We start from the raw sequence: 27,892 nt of genomic DNA on the forward strand, positions 1-27,892 counted from the left end.
TCCCCCTTACTCTCACAGATATTGTGGAGCGCACAGCAAGCAGTAATAAGAGTGGGAATATTGGTTTCACTGAGGTCTAACCGAGTCAGTAAACTGCGCCAGCGCACTTTTAAAAGTCCAAATGCACATTCTACCACCATTCTGCACTTGCTCAGCCTGTAGTTGAACAGCTCATGACTACTCTCCAGGCTGCCTGTGTATGGCTTCATGAGCCATGGCATTAAGGGGTAGGCTGGGTCCCCAAGGATAACTATAGGCATTTCAACAGTTATTTTCTGGTCTGGGAATAAAGTTCCTTCCTGCAGCTTTTGAAACAGACCAGAGTTCCTGAAGATGCGAGCGTCATGTACCTTTCCCAGCCATCCCACGTTGATGTTGGTGAAACATCCCTTGTGATCCACCAGTGCTTGCAGCACTATTGAAAAGTACCCCTTGCGGTTTATGTACTCGCTGGCTTGGTGCTCCGGTGCCAAGATAGGGATATGGGTTCCGTCCATGGCCCCACCACAGTTAGGGAATCCCACTGCAGCAAAGCCATCCACTATGACCTGCACATTTCCCAGGGTCACTCCCCTTGATATCAGCAGATCTTTGATTGCATTGGCTACTTGCATCACAGCAGCCCCCACAGTAGATTTGCCCACTCCGGTAGCTGTCTGGCATTGCAAGCTTCCACAGGGCTATTGCCACTCGCTTCTCAACTGTGAGGGCTGCTCTCATCTTGGTATTCTTGCGCCTCAGGGCAGGGGAAAGCAAGTCACAAAGTTCCATGAAAGTGCCCTTACGCATGCAAAATTTTCGCAACCACTGGGAAGCGTCCCAGACCTGCAACACTATGCGGTCCCACCAGTCTGTGCTTGTATCCTGAGCCCAGAATCAGCATTCCACCGCATGAACCTGCCCCATTAGCACCATGATGCCCACATTGCCAGAGCCCGTGCTTTGAGAGAAGTCTGTGTCCATGTCCTCATCACTCTCATCACCCCGCTGACATCGCCTACTCGCCCGGTATCGTTTTGCCAGGTTCTGGTGCTGCATATACTGCTGGATAATGCGTGTGGTGTTTAATGTGCTCCTAATTGCCAAAGTGATCTGAGCAGGCTCCATGCTTGCCATGGTATGGCATCTGCACAGAAAAAAGGCGCGGTGACTGCCGTTGCCCTGATGGAGGGAGGGGTGACTGACGACATGGCTTACAGGGTTGGCTTACAGGAAATTAAAATCAACAAAGGGGGTGGCTTTGCGAGAAACTGAATGGCCCCCTCAAGGACAGAACTCAAAACCTCAAGGATAGAACTCAGAACTGGGTTAAGCAGGCCATTGATTTCACAGAGGGAGGGAGGGAGGAGAAAATGAATACAAAACAAATCTGGTCTATTTCTTGTTTTGAGCCACTTCATCTATCTTTATATATCTTGCTGGCAGCAGACTGTGCAGTATGACTGCTAGCCATCGTCAACACCTGGATGCTCGGCAGAAGACGGTGCAGTATGACGACTAGCCATCATCTTCTGCTAGCTGCAGATTAAAAGACAGTGCGGGACTGAATCGCCATGAGACGAAACAAGGCTGACCTGGCTGAGTCACTCCCATGTTTGCACAGGCGCCTAGTTAAAAGAGCACCCAGGACTATGTCAACCAGTCATACTGCACTGTCTGCTGCCAAAAGGCAATAAACTGCTGCTGTGTAGCAATGCAGTACCACGTCTGCCAGCACCCAGGAGACATACGGTGACGGTTAGCTGAGCGGGCTCCATGCTTGCTGTGGTACGGCATCTGCACAGGTAACTCAAGAAAAAAGGTGCAAAACGATCGTGTGCCCTTGCTTTCACGGAGGGAGGGAGGGAAGGGGGTCCTGACGATACGTACCCAGAACCACTCGTGACAATGTTTTAGCCCCATCAGGCACTGGGATTTCTACCCAGAATTCAAATGGGTGGCGGAGACTGTGGGAACTGTGGGATAGCCACCCACAGTGCAACGCTCCGGAAGTCAACGGTTGCCTCAGTACTGTGGACACACTCCGCCGACTACATGCACTTAGAGTATTTGTATGGGGACACACACAATCAACTGTATAAAAACGCTTTCTACAAAACTGACTTCTATAAATTCAACCTAATTCCGTAGTGTAGACATACCCATAGAAAAATAAGATTATTAGGAAAGAAATTAATATATTTTTATTAGGGCTGTCAATTAATTGCAGTTAACTCATGTGATTAACTCAAAAAATTAGTCACAGTTTTAACTGCACTATTAAACAATAGAATAGCAATTGAAATTTATCAAATAGTTTGGGGTATTTTTCTACATGTTCAAAGATATTGATTTCAGTTACACCACAGAATACAAAGTGTACGCTGCTCACTTTGTATTTATTTTTTATTACAAATATTTGCACTGTAAAAATGATAAATAAAAGAAATAGTATTTTTCAATTCACCTCATACAAGTACTGAAGTGCAATCTCTTTATTGTGAAAGTGCAACTTACAAATGTAGATTTTTTTGTTACATAACTGCATTCAAAAACAAAACAATGTAAAAATTTAGAGCCTATAAGTCCGCTCAGTTCTACTTCTTGTTCAACCAATCACTAAGAGAAATAAGATTGTTTACATTTATGGGCGATAATGCTGCCCGCTTCTTATTTACGTCACCAGAAAGTGAGAACAGGCATTTCCATGACACTTTGGTAGCTGACATTGCAAGGTATTTACATGCCAGATATGCTAAACATTCGTATTCCTCTTCATGTTTCAGCCACCAGTCCAGAGGACATGCTTACATGCTGATGATGCTCATTAAAAAATAATGCATTAATTAAATTTATGACTGAACTCCTTGGGGGAGAATTATATGTTTCCTGCTGTTTTACCCGCATTCTGCCATATATTTCATGTTATAGCAGTCTCGGATGATGACCCAGCACACGTTGTTTGTTTTAAGAACACTTTCACTGCATATTTGACAAAATGCAAAGAAGGTGCCAATGTGAAATTTGTAAAGATAGCTACAGCACTGGACCCAAGCTTTAAGGATCTGAAGTGCCTTCCAAAAATTGGGACCGACAAAATGTGGAGCATGCTTTCAGGAGTCTTAAAAACGCAACACTCTGATGTGGAAACTACAGAACCCAAACCACCAAAAAGGAAAATCAACCTTCTGCTGGTGGCTCAGATGATAAAAATGAACCTGCATTGGTCCGCACTGCTTCGGATCATTATCTACCAGAACCCGTCATCAGCATGGATCCATGTCCTCTGGAATGGTAGTTGAAGCATGAAGGAAGATATAAATTTTTAGCATATCTGGCACGTAAATATCTTGTGATGCTGGTTATAATAGTGCCATACGAATGCCTATTCCCACTTTCAGATGACAAGAAGCAGGCAGCATTATCTCCTGCAAATGTAAACAAACTTGTTTGTCTGAGTGATTGGCTGTACAAGAAGTAGGACTGAGTGGACTTTCTAGGCTCTAAAGTTTTACCTTGTTTTATTTTTGAATGCATTTTTTGTACATAATTCTACATTTGTAAGTTCAACTTTCATGGTAAAGAGGTTGCACTACACTACTTGTATTAGATGAATTGAAAAATACTATTTCTTTTGTTTTTTACAATGCAAATATTTATAAAAATAAATATAAAGTGAGCACTGTACACTTTGTATTCTGTGTTATAATTGAAATAAAATGTTTGAAAATGTAGAAAACATCCAAATATATTTAAATAAATGGTTTTCTATTATTGTTTTACAGCATGATTCATCATGATTAATTTTTTAATCACACAATTTTTTTAATTTTAATGGTGATTAATTTTTTAATCGCTTGACAGCCCTTACTTTTATATGGGTTTTTCAGTGAGTTAATGATTATTACGGATAAATTTGTATATGAATTAGATCAGTGGTTTTCAACCTAAGATTTCCAACGAGGTCTGCACCTCCATTCAAAACATTGTAGGGGTCCACAAATGAAAAAAGGTTGAAAACCACAGAAATAGATGAATGTCCCATTTTAGGTGGGAATTAAACCACTGGTGGCAGTGAAGAAAGCATGTTTCATTTTCTGTACATCTGGAGATATGGAATGGTTCAATGCGAAACATTAATAACGCCAAGAACAGTCTGCTTCCTCACAACCATCAATCAGAGAGCTCCTGGGATCTCAGTTTTATCCTGTTCTTTACTAAAGTCAGAAATATTATTTTAAAAATCCAACAACTAAGACTTTAAACAATGATTTGAGGACTTCAGTAACTCAACCAGAGGCTTAGGGTCTATTACAGGAGTGGGTTGGTGAGGTTCTATGGCATGCAATGGGTAGGAGGTAAGACTAGATGATCAGGATGAACTCTTTGACCTTAATGTCTATGAACTATTAAATTAAATAAATAAGATAAGTCAGAAACCAGGCTATGAATAGCAACTTCCATACATGCAAATAAAAGCTGCTTATGAGATTATGATGACCTAACTGCTACCACTGGTGAGGTGTCCAATAATGGAACCAAATGCTGAAATATTTTAAATTAGAATTCAAGTTCTGATCATTTGATCTTTGAGTAGTTTATTCCAAAACACAGTTATACAATAGGTTTCCTTTTCAGCTGGAAGCATAACTCAAAAAGCTATTTTGGAGGGGAGATATTTGCTGTTTGACCTCAACACCATACTTACCAAGCCAACCAACTGGGCAAATTACATATGCCACAACATTTTAACAAAGTTCAAGTTCCTGTTTGTCTTCTTTCAGTTTATGTTTTGGGTTTAGTATGGAGTCAGGTACTTTGAAGGTGCAAAATCTCATGTAATTTCAAACTGTGTCCTCCAAAGCTGAAGTTCCTCAGGTGCTCAGTGTGTGTCCACTGACTAATAGGTCTTTTTTTCAGCTCACTCTCCTGATAAATTCTGATTTTCCTTCTTCCTGTTGGAAAGCTTCATTGTCATCTGGAGGAAGCACTTTCTTTTTCAGTTCTTCTTATATATCTGCTCTTGGTCTAGAAACAGCTAAATTAAAAACCTTTGGAAATAGAGTATAGAGGAAACACAGAGAAATTGCAAATAGCTGGTTGACGGATAGCAGCATGAGTGGCAGTGCGATATGATAAATATATTTCATGAAAGGGCTACACACAATGTACCTCTTTTGTATTTGTACATCACCGATTGAACACAGAGATGGCAAACAAGTCATTTGCTTGCCTTGGGCTGCACATGGGCAACTGCTTGAAAATATCAGAACCCATAACGTTTGTGCTGGAAATGGCCCACCTTGATTATCATACACATTGTAAGGAGAGTGATCACTTTAGATAAGCTATTACCAGCAGGAGAGTAGGGTGGGAGGAGAGAAAACCTTTTGTAGTGATAAACACCCATTTTTTCATGGTTTGTGTGTATAAAAACATCTTCTGTATTTTCCACAGTATGCATCCGATGAAGTGAGCTGTAGCTCACAAAAGCTTATGCTCAAATAAATTGGTTAGTCTAAGGTGCCACAAGTACTCCTTTTCTTTTTGCGAATACAGACTAACACGGCTGTTACTCTGAAACCTGTCATAATGTTTAATGATATCTGAAGTATTTTGGCCTTTCCAATGCATTGTTGTTAAAGCTAAAATGAAAACAAAAAATTAAATAGAGAATTTGAATTATTTTCTAAAATGATGTTTGCTGCTCTTCATGTTGTATGAAAGCCGGATTGACTTCTCCATCCTCAGGTTCAGGGTTGATGTGGTTGGTTTGTACTAATTCATTTGTGGCTGCTTTCCTTCTCCTATAAGCAAAAAGAATCTGTTAATATATAGGAAGCTGAGTCCCTGCTTTGATCAAGTTCTTATGGATTCTAACAAGAGACTATTGTAAAAAAAAATACTGTATTCCATGTGATTCATTTTACCAAAACAAATTACTCTGGGCTTATTGACTTTAATGGGAACAGGAGGAAGTTCATCATATGGCATGTTGTAGAAGTGCCATTGATACAAATAAGTTGTAAAACAATGAACCAATCTTTGTTGTATTGGTTTCAGATCAAAACTATGCTTCAAACAATTCTTATGAAAAAAAGACATGCAAAGCACATTATAGGTGAGTTCCTCCAGTGCATTAGGGTGGGTTGGAATCCAAAAAAACAATTTAGGCTTGCTGAAAACCCATCTTCAGGCCTAGCTTCAATAATGTTGAGTTGCCAGGCCTCCCGCTGCTTGCATATATTATTTAAAATAATACTTACTTTCTTCGGTCTCTCTGCCCAGTGATGATCAAGACAATGACTCCAATCACAACTACGCCCATGACCACCCCAAACAGTATTAGCCAGACAGTGACAGGTGGTTCATAAGTTGGTGCCAGTGTTGGAAGAATACCCTCAAACTCCAGAGTTTTATCATCCAGTTTGAAAGCCTCATTGATTCGTCCCCGAGACATTCTGCCATCAAGAGTACAATCAAATAGATGAATAAATTAAACACAAACAAATCAAATATTTTTGGATTCCTTATAATCCTCTAGGTATTTTAAACTTCCATTGAACTCTTTGCTTGAAGATGCTGCTTCAGTACTGGAGTGATAAACAGCAATAAGACATGCCAGATTTGTTCCTGCTACAAAGACAGTAACTGAAAGCCCGAATTTCTGTAGCAACCAGAACTGACATATTCAGATTTGTTACTGTACACAATAGTATCCCAAATCCTAATAGCCAAACCAAACCAAGGCAAGAAACCCTTTGACCTCACTGTCTACTTGCATCTTATCTCTCTCCTTCCCTTTACCTCTAAGTTCCTTGGATGCCCAGCATAAAACCACAGCCTTGACTTCCCCTTCTCTGTTTCCCCCTTAGATCCCTTGCAATATGCATTTTGCCTTCTTCACGCCACCAAAAATACTCTCACCAAAGTCTCCAGTGGCCTTTTCCTGGCCATGTCTAAGCTACTTTTCTGCATCTTGGTCTTCCTTGATCTTTCTGTTGCTTTTGACAAAATTTGCAAGAGACCATAACTTCTTTGGCCGTATTCTCTCCTAGTTTTCCAATCTCTCTGACTACTCATCAGCACCTCCTTTGGTTTTTAATTCTCCCCAGCCAGTCCCTCAGGATTTGTCCTTTGTCCCTTCTTCTTTTCTCTCTCTATGTCATCCACAACCTTATTGTTCACACAGCTTAATTCATTCTCTCTGTGGTAGTATCACAAATCTACTTCTCCATCCTTGATCTCTTCTGTGCAGTCTCCCATACCTGGCTTTCTTTCCAACATATCATCCTGAAGGTCCTGCTTAAAAATAGCACCTGAACTTACACCAGTTAGGTTAAAATTACATGGGCCTTCTATCTTCAAGTTCAGGGCATAAACTAGTCACCAGCTGGGGTTGGAGAAATGTTCCTTGTCCATGGCACAGTACAGTACAATTCGATGTATTCTAGGAGTTTCACAACTTTTCTGTGTCACCTTATATTGGCTGCTTTGAAAACAACATCCAATTAGACAGGCTATTGATCTTTTTTGATATGACAATTTCGCTCATCCTAATTTTTCCTTACTTTAGTTTTGTATCACACTTTCTCATAATACCTCCCTCAGTCATTTGAATATTTATATGGCTCCAGCCCTCTTTCATGTTATTTCCTCTAAGAGCAAAATTTCACCTGATGGCTGTTTCCACCTCAGTTTTGGGAACGATGTCAATGTTATTACCAGGCATTCTGACGGTAAAATAGAAGGAGATTCTTTGTGTTACATTCTCTACTTTAATGTCTGTGCTCCTGAAGGGAAATATAAAAAAAATGTTTCATGATTAAAGAGATACCCCCAAATAAAAATCACATGAATGAAAATCTTGCATTCACTATACCTACAAAAAACACCTCGCAGCACAACTTAAGGGTCCATTGCTTGAAAGGTATTTTTGTCAACACTTGAGCTTTCAGTTTTGTGTTACTAAGTAATTCTAGGTTTCAGAGTAGCAGCCGTGTTACTCTGTATTCGCAAAAAGAAAAGGAGTACTTGTGGCACCTTAGAGACTAACCAATTTATTTGAACATAAGCTTTCGTGAGCTACAGCATCCAATGAAGTGAGCTGTAGCTCACGAAAGCTTATGCTCAAATAAATTGGTTAGTCTCTAAGGTGCCACAAGTACTCCTTTTCTTTAAGTAATTCTAGATACAGCTGCATTACCCCAGGACTGAGAATCTCTTAAAGCAGCAGTTCTCAACCAGGGGTCCAAGGCCCCCTGGGGGGCTGTGAGCAGGTTTCAGGGTGTCCACCAAACGGCCGGCATTAGACTCACTGGGGCTCAGGGCAAAAAGCTGAAGTCCAGCCATCCCAAGCCTGAAGGTGAAGCCTGAGCAGCTTAGCTTCGCGGGTCACCTTGTGGCATGGGGCCCTCGGCAATTGCCCTGTTTGCTATCCCCTAATGTCGGCCCTGGCTTTTATATGCAGAAAAACAGCCTGTGGTGGCACAGCTGGGCCGTGGAGTTTTTATAGCATGTTGGGGGGGGCTCAGAAAGGAAAAGGTTGAGAACCTCCTGCCTTAAAGCACCTGGCCAAGCACAGAACAGCGGGGTTGCCCTCACATGTTTGGGGCAAAACTCAGCTCAGCTTCTTGCACTTTGAACTAGAGAATTAAAACTAGCATTTGGTTGCACCTAGGCCTGCTGAGAATAAAGCTTCGACATCATGGTGATTGATGTGCTATAAATGTGATCAGATGTATTAGGCAGATCGCCTCAGAAAATCATCCGAAGAGGCCTATCTAAAAATCGTTCCAAAAGACTTAGCAAGAATAATGCTATTTTTGGTACAAATATCTATTTCTGGTCATAGCCTATGTTAGTGAAGGACTACATATTTTTAAATGAAATTAGATTAGGGTTGCATTTATTTATCGTGGGTGACTTTTCACCTCATTTAGATCAATTAACTCATGTTTTGTGGGTCCAAAATCCCTTGGCTATTCAGCATCATGTATATGATACAAGTGTTATTGCCCAGAATTTTATATAATTTCATTTTTTATTTTTAATGGAATGTTTCTCCTCTCGGGAAGGTATCTCTATTGCTCCATTCTCTGGCTATCATAGCCCTATTCCCCTGTTAGCATTTGGGCAGCTGTTCTCAAGATCAAATCTCACCATTAGTAAGTGGTAAACTACAGTCTCCTACCTCACCTAAAAATAAAGTATCGTCTAACTATTGCACAGGTGATGTTTTTCTTTCTGTCAAAAGTTCTGAAGATTAAACAGCATGTGGCAAAGCAAATGGCTCTCCTATTAAGACCAGTCAATGCCCTCATGTCCTTTAGTATGAAACCATCAGACCTCCTCCAGCTACATTACACAGAAATCAGAATTAATTCCACCAGTACATATCCCTGCTGAACCAAAAGCAGTACTGTAGGCTCATGCATGCACATGCATGCACAGTCAAACAAAATAACTCACTGGAATGAGACAGTCTGGTTCTTGACCTCTGAGAAATACTTCCTCATGGCATAGGCAATCGATGACTGGAACAAATATAATTCATTTTCATCCCATTTGTACTACAAATATAAAAAACAGACCTTCAGTAGAGATTATAATTATGCTGAAAATTACTGTGCATTAAGCAATGACTTTTAAAATACTGCTTCAGTAGTAGTAATTATAATTACAGCTAGGCAATTTTTTTTTTTTGGCCAGAAAATGCAGATTCAGGTCAACCAAAACATTTTGTAACTTCATTGAACCTGCCAAATTGTTTTGGTTGGAAACTAGACACACCCCCGCCAAAAAAAAATTCTTTCATTTTTAATATTTTCAAAACAACTTTTCATTTCAAAATTTCATTCAATTTTATTTTTTAAAAAATAGTTACATGTAAAAATAAATGTGTTGACTTGGCTCAAACCCCAGTCATGGCTCAGGGTCCCATTGAGCTAGGAGTTGTACAGAAGGTAACGAAGAAGACATTCCCTACCCCATAGAGCTCACAGACCTTTTACCAGGCAGCACATGAGAGGTGGACAAACGTGTGAGAATGAGGTAACAAAATGAACAGAGGTTAGCAGAAAAATGGAGGTCTTGGCTCACCACTTACTTATTTACAAAGGTAATTTACATGCCCAAAATGACTTATAAATATCTGATTAATCATCACACCTCCCTTCAAAATAGATAAGTGATTGATTCCCTATTTTACAAACGGGGAAAATGAGACATACATAAATGGAGTGTCGTGAAGAAGCTCACTGAGGGTAGATCTATACTGCAACAAAAGACCCGTAGCATGGCTGCAGCTGGGCCAGGTCAGCTGACTCGAACTCGCAGGGCTCAACCTGTGGGGCTATACAACTGCAGTGAAGACGTTCGGACTTGGGTTGGAGCCAGGGCCCTGAGACGCTGTGACAGGGGAATGTATCAGAGCCGAGACTCCAGCCCAAGCCTGAATGTTTACACTGCAACTTTTAGCCCTGCAGCCTGACCCCTGCAAGTCTGAGTCAGCTGACCCAGGCTCTGAGATTTGGTGCCACAAGTTTTTTTTATCTCAGTATACACATACCCTGAGTGAGTCAATTGCTGAGCCAAGCCCAGAATGCAGGGGTTTCCAGATTCCAGTCCCATATCTAGTCCACAGCTGATGCTGTTCCTCTGAACCTGACCATCTTTGAATGTGTTGTCATCTATCTGAAGTTCTGCCATTGTAGGTTATTTATCACCTACAGCTATTTTGTGTCTTGACTGAATCCCACAAATAGGACCAGGAATATCTATCCCATTTCAACCCAAGGGTTCATAATAGCTGAAAAGATCTTTTTTGCTTAAAATAACAAGAAGCCAAATCCTAGCTCTCATGGATTCTTTACCCAGGAGTATTTCCACTGTAGTTATTGGGAGTTTTGTCTGGGAAAGGACTTTATGATTTAGACACTGGTTTCCATTATATAATTGTATACATAAACAAGTCATTTAGTAGGAGACCGAGCTGTTTTGGTCTTTGTATTTTTCTTGTTAAGAATTCTTTGCAGCCATGTTTCTGCATAAGGTAGTTATTGATTTTTGTGTCCCAAACCAGACAAGTGATTCAAAAAAGGCAGAGCATATGTGGTATTTCATAGGAAACTACATGATAGGTCAGATATTAACTCCAATGGAACACAGAAACAGAGAAAGGTGCGTCAAGTTAAATAGCTCATTTCTGGCAGGTGCCCCTGCCTGTGCAGGTGGAAAAACCCAGCAATAACAGAGAATGTATCCTATGTAATTGTGCAATGGTGTACGTGGAAGGAAAGTTCATTTTTGACCTCTGTAGCAATCAGTTTATAACTTGAAGCCAGAGCTTTGATTACATTTATATCTTAGCATGCATGCCCATAAATGTTGTTATTGGTAATATTATCCAGCCCTGATATGAGGCTCATGGGCATGGTATAAAACTCTAGATACCCCCTATATAATAGCAATTTAAAAAAATACTGCTACATTTTTAACTCTCTGATCTCCTGTTGCAGTGAATTTCATAAAAGGAGGATGTGTTGGGCCATATCTTCAGCTGGTATACGTCAGCCTAGCTCCATGGAAGTGAATGGTGGATTCAGCTAGAACAGAAGGAAATGCTTCTAAACTCAGACACAGTCAGTAGACCAATTGCTCGGCAAGTATAGTGTAGCACAGCTCCATTGACTTGAATCTAAATTACTTCCAGGGACAGGCCCAGTGCTCAGCAGTCAGAGGGACAGTGTTCTGATCCAAAGTCCATTGAAGCCAATGAAGTCTTTGTATTGACTTCAGTGAGTTACAGATGAGGCCCTACGGGACAATAAAGGGGGCTTAAAGCCACCATTGCCCACAAACACCTTCTTCTGAGGTGTGTTGAGCATGCAAAGATAGTACCCCAGGATCTGGTCCTTAGCATTAATAATACAGCTGTATGGATTATCTCTGCACTGGCATTCATTATTTAGCTGATACTACACACATCAGTGCCTTTACTTAAGCATTCATAGGAGTTAGCATTGTTTTCTCCTGTAGCTATCACCACAGTCCATCATGCCATTGTGTTTGCTTTTTTCTAATTTTCCTTTCATCCTTTGCCCCTTTCTACTCTGCAATATCTATTTCTCCTGCCCCAAAAGAACCAGTATATTAACAGAGTTTGATTCCACAACCATCACTTTTCATATTTGGCAGTAGAGCTGGTTGGAAAATTTGTGTTGAAATAGTTTTCCATTGCAAAATGCTGTTTCAACTAAACTGATTTATTTTCATTAAATTGTATCATTTAGAAATTTAAAAAAAAACATTTTGAAAATGGCAAAATGTCCTGTTTTGACATTTTCAGAACAAGGTTAATTTGTAATTCAAAAGGACTTTTTGTTTTGAAATTCACTTTATTGATATAAAAATTAAAAAAATTAAAAAGGGTCAGAATCAAAACCACCACATTTCAGATTTAGCCAAACAAAACATTTCGATTGACTGAAAATAAATTATTTTTCAAATTTTGTTTTCCAAAAAATTTCAAAATTTTGGTTTTCAGGATGAATGTTTTTGAAATCTTAAAAACTTTCCTGACCAGTTCTATTTATCAGTTCCTTTGGCTTTTTAATCATTTATCTTGTTTCTATAAAATCTATTTTATGATGTTTTCATTCATAAAAGTATTCAAACAAAGATCTCATGTGCTATTTAAGAGAAAATGTAAGTTTGGCCTCTAATTTTAGAAGGAATTTCCATTTTAAAATACACTTAGTTGTCTACAAGCTGCTGACCTAGCAGTTTGTGTTTCAGCTTTTTATGGTGTGATCACACAGAAGATGCTGACAGAGTGGTTCTGGTTAACATTTAAAAAGTAGTCAATTTTTAAAAAAGAAGAGACAGATCCTCATATTAAATGATTTATGAAATATTTTGTCTACAGTTAGGCAGAAATTAATTGAGTTTAAAAGGACTGGTCCTGGCAGTCTTTTAAATATTTTTTGTTTTATCTTTCAGACACTCTAGTAAAGTCACAGCCAGAGCAAAGCTGCAAGCGTCTCTACCTGATCAACGTCACCTGAGATGTCAGTGCATTCTAAACAGATTCTTAGTGCAATAGATTTAAGTTATATATAGACTATAAGGTGAATAGAAAGCTGGCTAGATCGTCAGGCTCAACAGATAGTGATCAATGGCTCCATGTCTAGTTGGCAGCCGGTATCAAGCAGAGTGCCCCGAGGGTCGGTCCTGGGACTAGTTTTGTTTAATATCTTCATTAATGATCTGGAGGATGGTGTAAATTGCACCCTCAGCAAGTTTGCAGATGACACTAAATTGGGAGGAGTGGTAGATACATTGGAGGGTAGGGATAAGATACAGAGGGACCTAGACAAATTAGAGGATTGGGCCAAAAGAAATCTGATGAGGTTCAAGAAGGACAAGTGCAGAGTCCTGCACTTAGGCGGAAGAATCCCATGCACTGCTACAGACTAGGGGCCGAGTGGCTAGGCAGCAGTTCTGCAGAAAAGGACCTAGGGGTTATGGTGGACGAGAAGCTGGATATGAGTCAACCGTGTGCCCTTGTTGCCAAGAAGGCTAACAGCATTTTGGGCTGTATAAGTAGGAGCATTGCCAGCAGATCGGGGGACGTGATCATTCTCCTCTATTCGGCATTGGTGAGGCCTCATCTGGAGTACTGTGTCCAGTTTTGGGCCCCACACTACAAGAAGGATGTGGAAAAATTGGAAAGAGTCCAGCGGAGGGCAACAAAAATGATTAGGGGGCTGGAGACATGACTTATGAGGAGAGGCTGAGGGAACTGGGATTATTTAGTCTGCAGAAGAGAAGAATGAGGGGGGATTTGATAGCTGCTTTCAACTACCTGAAAAGGGGTTCCAAAGAGGATGGATCTAGACTGTTCTCAGTGGTGGTAGTTGATAGAACAAGGAGCAATGGCCTCAAGTTGCAGTGGGGGAGGTTTAGTAGGAAAAACTTTTTCCCTCGGAGGGTGGTGAAACACTGGAATGCGTTTCCTAGGGAGGTGGTGGAATCTCCTTCCTTAGAGGTTTTTAAGGCCCGGCTTGACAAAGCCCTAGCTGGGATGATTTTGTTGGGGATTGGTCCTGCTTTGAGCAGGGGGTTGGATTAGATGACCTCCTGAGGTCCCTTCCAACCCTGATATTCTATAATTCTATATGTGCTGTTCCAAGCATGCTGCTTCTTTAACATAAACTATAGTAAACAGACAGTGAAAATTTAACATAAGCTGTGAAAACAGACAAACAATTTACTTTTTTCGCAAAACCGACTGTGCCTCAATTAACTTTTTTTTAAATTAACATAACTGGAAAGGAATGCCTCAATCTTTCCTGGACTTTTACCAGCACCAGTCTGTCAGACGTAATACAATATAGCTGTTGCTGTATTTAGAAAGGATTCAGAAGTCAGGTTTGTCAGGAGAGAAGAGCTTTCACACTGTACAACAGCTCAGACTAAGGCTGTTCATGCTTCTAGAACTATTGAGCCAGACCCTCGGCTAGTGTAAGTCAGTGTAGCTCCATTGACTTCAACAGAGCTACAGTAAATTACACTGGCTGCAGGACTGGACCATGTAGTACACAAGGGACATGGCTAAAGGCTTAACCGAGGCATTAGCATGGGGCCTGAAGCTGTGCTCAGTGACATAAAGCAGTGATGTCACTGGCTTTGATGGGCACAGGAGTAGGCCCATAGTCACTCCCAGGATCACATTACACTATCTCCATTGCACAGTCAGTCCCTGACTTGACACAGGATGCCTGCTCTGACAGCTGTGACCATGAGATGGTCTAATACAGGCAGTTTGCTATGTACTTAGCCCCACTTTTAAGCACCTGTAAGATGCTGTGAAGTTGTTCCTTGCTCAGAAAAAATGTACATTACTTCACGTCTGAATCAGAGGGGCCCTTTCCCTCAGCGTTCTTGACTGCTACAAATCAGCACTTCTTAGGCCAGATTCACTTGTACACCCGCTAGCTAATTTGTGCTGCTTTGGTGATGCAAATCAGTGGTAAACCCAGCATAGCCAACCAGTTAAACTGGAATTTGGGCTGCTTTGCAATGTCTGGGCAGTACAAAGCAGCTGAAGTGTATTGCTGAATGTGTCTCATTATGAGCTGCGGCAAGTCCTATGTAGGCATCTTCCCAACATGCCTACACACTAATTAACACGTGTTACCAAGATCCCTTGCTGAACTACAAGGTTTCAGAATGATTTACTTGTATAGAAGGAGTGTCAGAGCAGAAATGTAGTTAGTGGACAGTGTTTATGCAATGTGCTTGTTTTGCAGCTTGGGACCATATCTTACAGTCATTCAAATTAAGTGCTGTAAATGAGATTGTTTTACAACCACTCAATTGCACGATACAAGAACGTGATGGCAAAAGCCAGGCATAAAATGGTGTTAAGTTAACCATTAACTATAATGGCTAATAAATGTGTTGTAATATGGAGCCTTTTAGTGGTGTTGCTATCACCACTGAATGACATCTAACTCAACTCAGGGGGACAGGAAGCAAAAAAGTTTACGAGGGCTTGCATAAAAGAGAGTGACAGAACTGAAAGAGTGTGGGTTTGTGTGAGAAAAAATAACACATTTGTGTAACCTTCCTAGACCAATAGGTTCCCACATCTAGGTGTGAATTTCAAATTTGAGTGTTTGGATACATAAGCAAAAAGCACTTGCCTGATGAGCCAATTTTACCTGGAAAAATGCTCATGCTTTGACAGCAATGATAATGGGGGAGGGATAGCTCAGTGGTTTGAGCATTGGCCTGCTAAACCCAGGGTTGTGAGTTCAATCCTTGAGGGGGCCATTTAGGGATCTGGGGCAAAAATTGGGGATTAGTCCTGCTTTGAGCAGGGGGTTGGACTAGATGACCTCCTGAGGTCCCTTCTAACCCTGATATTCTATAAACCTTTCACGGGAAGGAAGGGTCTGTGCACTGTGCCATTGAGAGTAACATGAAGAAGGAAATCTAGAATAAGGAGCAAATCCACAACCAAATACCCAGCCTTGGCAGATCAGCTGAGTTAGCAGTGAGCCTGTCCTCCAGCACGATGTTGAGGGAAGTACCATCTTTTGCCTACTAGCTACTGCACTCCAGAAAAATAATAGTAAGGACATTTGGGCATCTGAGCTAGGAGCATGGGCAGGAGGAGGCTGTGAGGAGGTTTGTAGGATTTATCAGTGCCTGGAAAGATGACATCAAATATGCAAACAAATTGCTAGAAAGAGCAGTCATATTGTTTGTAACAGAGAGCGTCCAACACCTCCTGTATAGAATTCAGCTAGATATTTCCATGTTGATCTGTGATTTGTTAAACAAAACATGACATAGTAACAGAATGAATACACTAATCTGGATTTACTCACTGCATTGTTCCCAAGTGCTGATTTCAGACTGATCCTCACTTTGATTGCATTGAGAGAATCTGATTTAAAAAGAAAAAAAGCACTGCATCACAACTGCAAAGTCTTTTCCATAAAGCTGCTGTATAGCCAAGTGAGATGATGAGGTGATTTTGTTTTACTGATAGTTTTTACCCTCCCCAGGCTAATGAAGGTATCAGATACAACACTGTTCTCAGCCACTAGGATATGCTGCATTCTCCCATACTGACTGTGGCTACAGGTGTGTGTCTCACACGTGCTTCAGCATTTGATGTAGTGGTGCTGGGCTGAATAAAGCATTTTACTACTACTCTCACTTCTTGGGCACCCTCTTTGTTGTGGCCAGTAATGGAGAGCCAGGGAGAGATGGCATTTAACATTCCAAACTGGCTTGCCCATCCTGAGCCTGATTGCCGTTCCAGCTCTGATGACAGAGAGTCTAGATGAGTTCTCACCAGCCCGGCAGATGTGAAGCATGCTCAGTAGGCTCAAGCAAGGGTTATAATTGAAGATCTGAAACTGATCAGTACCTACAAACCCAAACCACTATTCTCCCTTCATTCTGATCATCCGTCCTGAGTTTTTAGCACTGCCAATGTAAAAAGGCTTTTTAAAGTGACTTTTGTCAATAATTCATTATCAGGGTCAAGTGCTCAGTTTCTGGGAATTAGATGAAGCTGTGACAGGCCACCGTGGTCCCTGAGTATCCTGACTCTCCAGCTTTGGGAGTGATGAAGTCAATGAACTTTTGCATGAGCAACTCTTACTGATGGGTCCCAGGGCCGTAGACGTTGCCTGTTGCCTCTCCCAACTGCCAGATTCAACAACTGTGGAAAGAGAAAGGGGGCATGGGTTGAGGAGAAATTGTATTGTCAAGCATTCTGAATTACATATAAAACCATTACGTACATGGAGTCCAGAGTGCATTCCAGCCAACAGATCTGCCACTATTGTTCTTTATCAGCCACTGATGTAAGGGTTCAAAGTAGTGGAGCAAGGGTTTTGCATTCATCTTCTGTTCTCCTGTTATACTTTCTAGTGCCTGGGTCCAGGGCTGTGATCTCCCCAAGACAAGCATGTCCCTGGGTATCGAAGGATCAATAATTATTGCTAGGTTCCATCTGTGCACAGATTATATGTACGCACTCATATGAATGCAAATAAATTCCCTTCTCATTGATAGGAGACTAAACCCCTATGGGTCAGATCCTCAGCTGGTATAAGTCTGCATAACTCCACTGGAATTAGCCAAGGAAACAGACTTTAATGTCGAGCCAAGTTTATCCCTGGTGTAACCCCATTGGCTTCAGTAACTTAAGTGGCTTTACAGCCAGGATGAATTTGGCCCAGTTATGTTCACTCTCCTTTTATATAACAAATTGTGTGTTTTGTTACCGCAGTTTGTGACCAGCTGCCGTGGAATTAGTAATGTCACATGTGTAAAGAGGACCTGTATGGTTAGCAGCCTTGCAAAGTGCCTCCTGAAACTGGAACTGATAAATGGTCCTTGTGTAATATCTAAAAGAAAAGAGAAAAAAGAACAAAAGCCATACTTTGTGTTACCCAGCTCACACTGGAGCAGCAAATAGCCTTGCCCTTTGGAATGGACTGCAATTTAGATTAACGCTCCTGCGGTGACCCTGGGCACTTTGGAGAGAAAGACAAAACACTAATGACGAGCTGGGCCAAACATCCTGATAATGTTCAAATGCCAAAATCATAAGAGCTAAGATGTGCTCTCTGTTACAATGGGCCCTAGCTGGAGTAAGTGAAGTTACAGAGACTCTGATTCTCCACTCTAGCTGAGCACAGCTGGGATCATTTGGATGGAGGAGCCCCAGGGAGCCAGCTGCAGCTCTCTGAGTCAGGGCTGTACCCGGACATCCCTAATGTATGTCATTGGCACTAGCGTCTGATCCTTCAGGGGCCTGCTCCCCTGGTTCTTTAGGCACCTGAATCCAGTGAAGGACTTCCAGCGTTCTCCCTCCTTCCCCTTATGGTGAGGATCAGAGAGGCAGCTGGCATAGGAAACAACAGAGCCATCTCCACCAACATTACAGCAGCAGAAAGTTCCTCTGCACAGCAAGAAATTGCTTCTGGGCATCTCCTGTCGCATTACGCCGTGCGAGAATCCGGCCCTAACAAGTCAGCGGGTCTGATCCAATGCCCATTGAAGTCACTGGAAAGATTCCCATTGACTTCCGGAGGCCTTAGGCCAGGGCTTAACCAAAAGAAGAATTTGGCCTTAACACTCTGAATGAAGTATTTGAGCAAGCCGCTGCTTGTCATCTAGGAGTTAAATGATGATGATAAAGGTACCTTATGAAAGAGTAATCATTGGCCACATGAAACAGAGCAGCTGGGTCACAGTATGTTTCATCGTGAGGCAGTGGTTCAACCACACCCACTACTTCTCGCCTGTGGGTAGGGGAAGAAAAAATTAGAGGCATTCCCATTACTAGTTCTTGAGAAAAATATAGACTGACCTTTCCACAGGGCAGCTGCTGTTTGTAGCAGTCATCACTGCTGGCATCTCCCTTACCTTCCAAACACGGACATAACAAAGCTAAATAAACTAGGCTCCTAAACTGCTATTGGGCTGTCCATGGAACTACTGTGCATGGGACTATTGGACCTAAACATTTAACCCTGACTGGAAACTCAAATGTAAGAAGTGAGTGAAAATGTCACAATAATCTAGAACTTTTTGCCAGTTTGAAAATTAACCATGGTAAACAGGTTTTTTTATGATAAATGTTATGAATAAATGCAAGAAAACCAGGCAGGTCAACTAGACTAGTCCAAACAAAAAGAGGCGACTGATATCATTCAAGGACTGTTAAAATGATGCTTTGTAACAACAAGAAGAGGTGTTGTCTGAAATTAATGAACTAAAATTGGTGTGGTGGATATTAGGACTAATTGATGGACAAAATAAAGAGGGAATGAACTATGCCACTCACTTGTCCCCTTTGGGGGTTCCTTAAAAAAAGACTTTGAAAAAAAATTCATCTCCTTTTCCACCTTGTATCCCAGTTGGTCTCATCTGCTCATCTTCCCTAACCCCATGATAAAAGGAGCTGACCAGTCTGAAAGACTTTCTTCCTGAGAGGAAGGCCACTAGGCCTTGCTCTTGTTCAAAGAACTTTGTTTTTCACTTTTCAGAGTAACAGCCATGTTAGTCTGTATTCGCAAAAAGAAAAGGAGTACTTGTGGCACCTTAGAGACTAACCAATTTATTTGAGCATAAGCTTTCGTGAGCTACAGCTCATGATGCATCCGATGAAGTGAGCTGTAGCTCACGAAAGCTTATGCTCAAATAAATTGGTTAGTCTCTAAGGTGCCACAAGTACTCCTTTTCTTTTTGTTTTTCACTTGTGAGTCCTGGAAATCATATCATGACATCCAGGCCTCAGCCCATCAGTGGGGATACCTAATTGCCAGCATTGAAAAGGCACATAAGATCCTGTTCTGTTCCACTCCTCTTGTGTTGCTTTCCCCATCTCCCCCTTCCTCCTATCCTATCTCAATTTTTCATCAAATCCTGAAATCAACTGCATTGCATCAGCACAGTGGGATGAGATGACCACAATTCTATCCTGTTTAAGGAGAAAAGACCCAACCAGATTATGCCCCACGGTCCAAGCAACAGGTGCCCTGATTGGCCTGCCAGCCAAAGCATCCATTCGTGACTCACCAGCCTTCCAGTGTTCCAAAGACATCAACAAAAGCCATATTTCCCTCACCCTTTCTATCCCATCTCTCCTCCACCTTGTGTCTGTGTGTTTGTTAGAAACAGGAGGCATTTTACCCAACAGGACTGAAAGTGAAATTAACCCTTTCCTTTTCATCAAAGTAAGTTTGTTCTCCGAATAGAAGAAACTGATATTTTGCCTCCAAATGGAGAGAAACTTTAAAGGTTTAAGTTAATTTTACATACTACTCTATTTCATTTTCAATATAAATACTTGCTTTAATTTATTGTTCTTCCATCTGTTTCAGCTTTAGAATGAATGCTTTTGGGTGTTTGCTAAGGAACTGAGTAAAACCAAGGCCTCCGTAGAAGAAAACTCCAAACCTAAGTATCTATGTTTTAATGTTGGATTGTGAAAGAGTTTATAACATTGCTAACTTTTTTTACCTTTGAAATCAATACAACAGAACTCACAGTGATGTCAATGGTGGCACGGCTTCAAAATGAATAGCAGGATATGGCCCTTTGACATAAAAGATTAAAAACCAAAGGATTTATGTTAAGATGGGGTAGGAAAGGTAAAATCATTGTTGTAAAATATTCCACAATCAATTGGCTTCACACTCCGCTTGTCATCGGTCTGATGCATAGCCCATTGAACCAAAGACACCATGATGAGGTGTCAACCCCATGCAAGGCCTGAATAGAGAGAAGGCCTAATTAACCTTGTGACAGGCTGCAGCTGGGGGAGAGTCAGCATTGAAAAGGTCTAATTGATGATGAAGCCCAGCTGGGCAAGGGGCAGGCTAAACTGCTATAAAACCAGGAAGGAGAAAGTAAGGAGGGTTGTAGTCAGAGAAGTGGACAGTCACTGTTTGGGCTTAGAGAGGGAAAGGAGGAAACCGGGGCTGAATTGAAGCCCTGGGATCCAGGCCTTGAGGGAAGGGCATATCCAGAGAAGGGTGGAAAAGGAGCATGATAGGGATGAAGTAGAGGAAGTATCCCAGAGAAACAGCAGCAAGGTTTTGGACAGTGCAGAATTTGGCTGCTGGTTGTAGGGTCCCTGGGCTGGAACCTGGTGTAATGGGCAGGCCTGGGTTCCCCTACCAGCCACTGGGGAAGTGGCACAGAGTGGGCAGTGGAGCAGAAGACAGCCTAGGATAGTCATCCAATGGGACTTGGATCTCCCAGGAGAGGAGGATTATAGTGATCTGACCAGAGAGCCAAGCCATGAAAAAGGAATACCCTGAGCAATAAAGAGGGAGTAATCTGATGAGGGAGAGGGAAAGAGAAAGAGAGACACCCTGGGGTGTGAAACTAAAGGAGGTGGTGTCAAAGAAGGCATGAGCTAATCCCCAGATGGGCCACAAGGAGGCACCACAGCAGTGAGCAGCAAACCCTGTGATGAATGTGGGCATAATAAGCATCCCTGAGACAAGTGGAGTGAGAAACTATGCATGTCGGTCACCTCTGAGATGAGGGGAGTGTGAGGGATAGTGCATAACAGTCACCACTGATACAAGGGAAAAGTGAGGGGCCACAGCAGCTGTAGAAGAAGTAAAGGGACTATGGAGCTGCTGTATATGGAGGCCTTTTTTGGAGAAGGCCAGTATACCCTCCTGAAATGGATGCAGAGTTTTTGCTCCTGTTTAAGGGGAATGAAAAGCAATCATGGGGCTCCAGGCACTGCTTCTGCAGAACCAGCAGAGACAGGGGGAGGCCCAGTTATAACTGCAGGGGTATTTAATGAAGCTAGCAGAAAAGCGGAAATCTTTATTTAAGATCCTATGGGGAAAAGTGAGCCAGGGCTGAAGAGGCTGGGAACAGAAAAAATGCTCAGAGGCCTGGTCAAGAGTGTGTATTACACTGCAGGCAGTGGGGACAGTTGAAAAGGGAATGTCCCTGTGTGTATCAGGACAAGGAGTCTTGCCTGGAAAGGAGGGATGCAGAAAAGCCCCAAAGAGTGCCATCTCCTGAAGGAGTAGGAAAAGGAGGGATCTGTTTTGTCTGTGGGAAATGGGAGCAAGTGCAGAGGCACTGTCTTCACACAAAGAGAAACTAGCAGGAAAAGAGCAAACGATCGAGAAAGGAATGGAAGGATGAGCCAGAGGCCCATAGAAAGTGCACAACAGTAGTCGAGAGGACCTAGAGGGTGAGGAGAGATTGGAGGGAAGAAAGAGTCTGCCAAAGACAAAGTTAAAGGATACAAGGACAAACACGGAGAGTAACCAGAAGGCAGTGGGAACTCAGACCCCGGGAGAAAGAGAGCTGGGGGAGTCTGCAGAGCCAGGGCAAAAGCTACAAGAGAGGCTGGCAGCTGCAGAGTAAGCCTTGCAAGTGGCTTCGCAAGACTTAGAATTCCAGAGGGAAAAGTTTCAGGACACCATGGAGGAGAAGGGTAGACTGCTCCTTATGGTGGGTAATCTGGAGCAGAAGCAAGGTAACTAGCTCCAACAACTCCAAGGGGAAAGGCATCCATACCCCCCAGGGTTACAGACTGGAGTGGGAGGGTATGTGATGGGTATCTGCCCCACACAAGGCCTGAGTAGAGAGAAAGGACCAATTAACCCTGTGACAGGCTGCACCTGGGAGAGAGTCAGGGCTGATTGATGAAGCCCAGCTGGGCAAGGGGCAGGCTAAGCTGCTATAAAGTATACAGTAAAGTAGATTCAAAGTAGAGCGTAAGAGGGAGGCTGCAGTAGAGAAAGCAGATAGTCACTTTCTGGGCTTAGAGAAGGAAAGGAGGAACCTGGGGGAGAATAGAAGCTCTGAGATCTGGGCCCTGAGGAAAGGGCACAAACCCAAAGGAGACTGACAGAAGCAAAGTGGGAAGCAGCCCTGGGAAAGAGCAGCAAGGTTTTGGACAGTGCCGACCTTGGCCACTGGTTGTAGGATCCCTGCCTGGAACCGAGACTAGTGGGCAAGCCCGGGTTCCCTCCTAGCCACTGGGGAAGTAGCACAGACAGGGCAGTGGAGCAGAAGATGGCCTAGGACAGCCATCATGGAACTTTGATACCCCAGAAGAGGAGGACTATAGTGACCTGGGCGAAGGGCCAAGCCAGGAAGAGGGAGCACCTGGAGTGGTGAAAAGGGAGTAACCTGACTGCAGAGGGCAAGTGCGAGTGATACCATGGGGAGAGAAACCAAAGGAGAGGGCATCAGACTGGTCATGAGATAATCCGCAGAAGGAGGTGCCACAGCGGTGAGTTGTGAACACTGTGACAGACACCCATTACACTGAATGGGCTTGGGAGCAGGTCCCAGAAAGTGCATTAGTGATATTGAGCAACATCCCATGAGGTAAGTGAATACCATTATTATCTCCATTTTACACATGGGGTAAGTGTGAAACACTGAGAAGTTAAAAGGTCTGTGACAGAGATGGGACTAGAAAGCAGGTCTCTTGCCTGCTGTGCCTTTGGAGTGGAGAAATATAGCTCCTTTTTTTCCTCACGAATAGCTGATTTCCCAAACTGTACCATGGAGAAAGACCTCTTTCAGCATACCTAAATCTCTGAAACTGCAGACATTTAGTCCATACAGGTGTATGAAGACCAAGAACATCTACCAGTGGATAGCATTTCAGTGCCTCTGCGACAGAGCTGTTTACTTTTGCTAACTAATTTGGCATTCCCCTCCACTTCCCTGGCGCCTCTGGTACTCCTGAAAATGAAAACTGAACAATCCCTGAAACCCTCTTCCCCAAAAGTTCTTCTTCCTGTTTCCCCACACTTACTTCATCTCCCACCACTTCTTCATCCATTCACCTTTTGGAATGTCACCTCTAAATACCATCCATCGCCACTTCTCTAGCATGTAAGTAAAAGGCATTGTTCCAACAATAGTGAGGGCTTGTTTGAGTAGGAAGTTGATATCCGTTTCTGAAAAAAGAGCACAATGTAACTGTTAAGGTGATGATGAATACATGACCAGGCTACTAATGTTGCTTCCTTCACCATACATAGCTAATGAGTACATCTGCTTAGAAAATTTTAGTGAAACACAAACACACAAACCCAAAGAAACCCAGGAAGATATTGTTATGCAAATTTGGACTTTTTTTCCTCTTTTTGCTCCAATTCTACTTTCTAAACATTCATAATCCCTGTGGCTTTTGTTGCAACATTATTTTGTTGTATTTATTTAGTTGAGATGGCCCTGGGCTCAAGAGTTTGGATCCAAATCCTAATCTGCATTTCCCCAAATTTTGGAGGATTTTGGACTGAGGGATTTGATTTAGGCTCATCTTCATCATGTAATAATCAACTGGACAAGCCAGACAAATTTAGCTGTGAAGAAGAAGTTGGACAAAGCAGCCCTTTACATTTTGATATAGATTTGCATAGCTTTATGCAAACAAAGTACAAGGATCACCACTAATCTTACTGTGCTGTGAAGATTTCCTCAATAATTATTCAATTCTGAAGTTAGTGAAGAACTACCAGTTTACTTCTAAATTCTTGCAGTAGCATCAAATGAGTGGTGCATTACAAATAAGTGCTTCCCGGTTCATGAAGTCATTTTGGAAATGAACATACTGTGATATGTAACTGAGCTGTAATTCTCAAAAGCATCTAAGTCACTCACTCGTCTTACAGACTTACTCATCCTCTGCTACAAAATATGGCATGAATACATTTTTATTAGTTACCATTGTCTTCCTGAAAAGTAGATTCTAGAAGGTCAAGTGATTTCAAATGCTTTGGAGTAGCTGCAGACAGTGACATGATTTCTCCTACTGCTTCATGAAATCCTTCGTTAGCGCCACTTCTCAGCAGGAAAGAGAGGTTGGAATATGCCATATCATACTCTATATGCCCCATCTCATGATGTGCTGTCAAGAAGTCATCCATACTCACTTTAGTGCACATCTTGATCCTGCATTCCAATGCAAAGCATTTAAAAGTAAATAAAGATACTGGCAGAGCTATACCATTTGCTTGGTACTGGATGCTGTAGTTGTGGCTGCAAAACACCTTAAATAACTCACTTACTAACCCCCTGGTGTAATTCATGTTTATCGTTTTCTAAAACATTCGCCTGCCTAAAGGTGATTTTGGAGGAAAGTTTTAAGTAAAATTCCTTTGGCTCTTATTGAATTCTGCAGAGGTAAAATGAATATTGCCAGGCATTTTGTATGCAGCCATTTTTTACTACGCTGAAAGCTGGCACATTAACAGTGCTTATTAAGGAGAATCTCTGCCAAGTTTACATAATTGGTTGAATAATTAATACAGTAAGAAATTAACAAATATTGGCGACTGCATATAGAACTCTTTTTAGCCTGAGTATTTATAAATGTCCAGATGCACGTTGAACATATTCATTTTTTGTCAATATGCATTATTAACACTTCTGCTGCTACATGGAGATTTACAGCTTTATTGCACCCTTATGACTAGCTGGACTGTGCAAACTGCACACAGCCCAGAGTAAGGTGTGGTGCAGAGTTAGATCAACACTGGGGGAGCTCCAGGAGGGTTTGTGCCTTAGAGGAAAGGTAGCTTATCTCTGAAGTTAAAGGACATGGCCAAGTCACAGAAAGTTGGTTTTAGAACCAAAATCTTTACACCCAGGTTTCCTTTCTCTGCTAAGCCTCTGTATATCCACTTGAACACAGCGCCTTCCAAGCAAATTAATTACCCTTTCTGTGTCTCTATTCCCTGCTGTGGATGGTACTTTGTACCCACCTACGGCAGCAGTTTTCTATCTCTTGATCTCAGAACACTTTATAGAGACGCATAAGCACCATTTGCCACAATTTACAGTTGGGGTAGCTAAGACACGATTTGCCCGGGGGCCATTATGATATGTGAATAAGACATAGGGCGTAACAGGCAAGAGACCTGCTTTCTAATTGCCTCTCTGCCACAGACTCTGTCATTTCACTCTGGTGTTTGTTACCCCATGTGTGAAATGGAGATGTTGATTTCTGCTCACCTCATGTGGGTGTTGAGGCCTCACTATGTAATGTTTATGAAGTGGCAGTTAAGGACAAAGTACATACAGCACATAGTGACATACATGTGCTAAATTATGAAAGCATGTGATGAGCTGAATATATCATGAACCTTGGATCACCTCCCCTGGACTCTGCTCACTAATCCATCTCACCCAAAGCTACTCCTGACATTTCACACCTTCATACAACTGCTATTTCATAAAACCCCACCAGACAAATTGTTCTTTCCCCTCAAATGTGCCTTCCCTTCACTGTCACCAAATTACATTGGTAGATGGTCCAGGACTGGAAATTTTCACACCTAGATCAATGACTGATATCTGGTGACCCACCACTGGTCCAATTCTCTCCTTGCAGGCTATTGGTAACTACCATTGATTTCAAGGGAAGATACAACCTGCTCCAATGGGTCTCATTGTAGATAAATCCACATTCTCGCTGAACATGAAGCAGATACACGGGGAACAAATTTTCACTGATTTGCATCCCACGTGGTCCCCGTGAAGTTAATAGGCTAAGCACTGTCCTTTTTTGATAATTGTGTTAAAGTCCCACAACACAGTTGTTCTATCACTAACTTATATGAACACACTCCTCTGTTTAATAGAAGAGAGTAGCCCATTGATTTTACAGAAAAATGTTACAAAATCCAGTTTAGATTCCCCTAACCACCCTAAATCTGCCCCCTGCCAAAAATATTAGAGAAGTAAGGAAAAGATAAAATTAAAATAGCAGTTTTCCCTGGTGCACTTGACTAGATATCAAAGAATCATAGAAATGTAAGGCTGGAAGGGACCTCAAGAGTTCATCCGGTCTAGCTCCCTGTGCTGAGGCAGGACCAAGTATACCTAGATCATCCCTGACAAGTGTTTGTCTAATCTCGTTTTAGAAACCTCCAGTGACTGGGATTCCACAACCTCCCTGGGTAACCTATGCTAGTACTTAACCACACTTACAGTTAGAAAGTTTTTTCCTCTTATCTAACCTAAATCTCTCTTGCTACAAACTAAGCCAGTTACTACTTGTCCTCCCCTCATTGGACATGGAGAACTAGAGATCACTGCCCTCTTCATAGCAACCTTTTACATCTTTGAAGAGAAATGTGAAGATTCTATGAGTACCCATAGGAAACAATTACAATTGATACAGTACCTATAATCCTTTTTTCCCATATCCCAAGCTGTCGGATGGCAAACAACCTTTCTGCCATCGTTAGGCTCTGTAATCATAGAGTTGTTCCAGAAGCCTTCAGTCATTTCATAGAGGCCAACAGAGATGAAAAAATCCTCAGCAGCCTTAAATATTTTTGTTGCATCCCAATTCTGAAACAAACAATGATATTCACTGATATTAGCCAATCATTCTATAGCTAGATATTTCTCACAGTCCAGTAGAACAGATTCTCATCTGAAAAGTGATTCTGAAAAACAGCATCACAGTCCCCATACTTATTGTATCTCAGTGACTTCAAACCAAAGTCTTACAGTTTGCAAGTAAGTTGGTAGCTTACTGCCAGCCCTGAAAACTCATTACAGGAGCTGAGTCAAGCTGACTTATGGATCACCATCAATAATCAGGTTTCCGCAGTCAAAGCTAGCCTATTGATAATGTATGAACCAGAACAGAAAAGCATTAACAGGAGTGAAAAGCAGTAAAATCTTAGTTCTGTCAGTAATGTACACAGATATAGGGTTCGATTCTCCCCTCTCAGTGGTGTAAGTCTGGAGTAACTTGTTGAAGGCAGTGGAGTGGCAGTGTTGTAAAACCAGTGTGAAAGGGAAATTGGATCTGTAACTCAGAATACAAACAGACAGCAGAGCTGAGTAAAAATGGGTTCAA

General features: G+C 42.0%; 1 protein-coding gene across 1 annotated transcript in view; it reads right to left on the reverse strand.

Moving 5' to 3' along the window:
• Positions 1 to 4,560: 4,560 nt before the first annotated feature.
• ACE2 (angiotensin converting enzyme 2) overlaps positions 4,561 to 27,892 on the reverse strand; it is a 39,293-nt gene continuing 15,961 nt past the window's right edge. Inside the window, exons 8-19 of the mRNA XM_048861564.2 lie at positions 27,206 to 27,375; positions 24,743 to 24,969; positions 23,828 to 23,972; positions 18,717 to 18,815; positions 17,793 to 17,915; positions 17,307 to 17,479; positions 17,165 to 17,224; positions 16,380 to 16,438; positions 9,451 to 9,551; positions 7,656 to 7,772; positions 6,246 to 6,440; positions 4,561 to 5,786 (exon numbers count right to left, since the gene is read on the reverse strand). Coding sequence (XP_048717521.1) covers positions 5,669 to 5,786; positions 6,246 to 6,440; positions 7,656 to 7,772; positions 9,451 to 9,551; positions 16,380 to 16,438; positions 17,165 to 17,224; positions 17,307 to 17,479; positions 17,793 to 17,915; positions 18,717 to 18,815; positions 23,828 to 23,972; positions 24,743 to 24,969; positions 27,206 to 27,375 — 1,587 coding nt within the window. The 3' untranslated portion in view covers positions 4,561 to 5,668. The remainder of the gene's footprint in view (positions 5,787 to 6,245; positions 6,441 to 7,655; positions 7,773 to 9,450; positions 9,552 to 16,379; positions 16,439 to 17,164; positions 17,225 to 17,306; positions 17,480 to 17,792; positions 17,916 to 18,716; positions 18,816 to 23,827; positions 23,973 to 24,742; positions 24,970 to 27,205; positions 27,376 to 27,892) is intronic.

This window comes from Caretta caretta, chromosome 1 (genome assembly GCF_965140235.1).
Source record: "Caretta caretta isolate rCarCar2 chromosome 1, rCarCar1.hap1, whole genome shotgun sequence".
Lineage (NCBI taxonomy): Eukaryota > Metazoa > Chordata > Testudines > Cheloniidae > Caretta > Caretta caretta.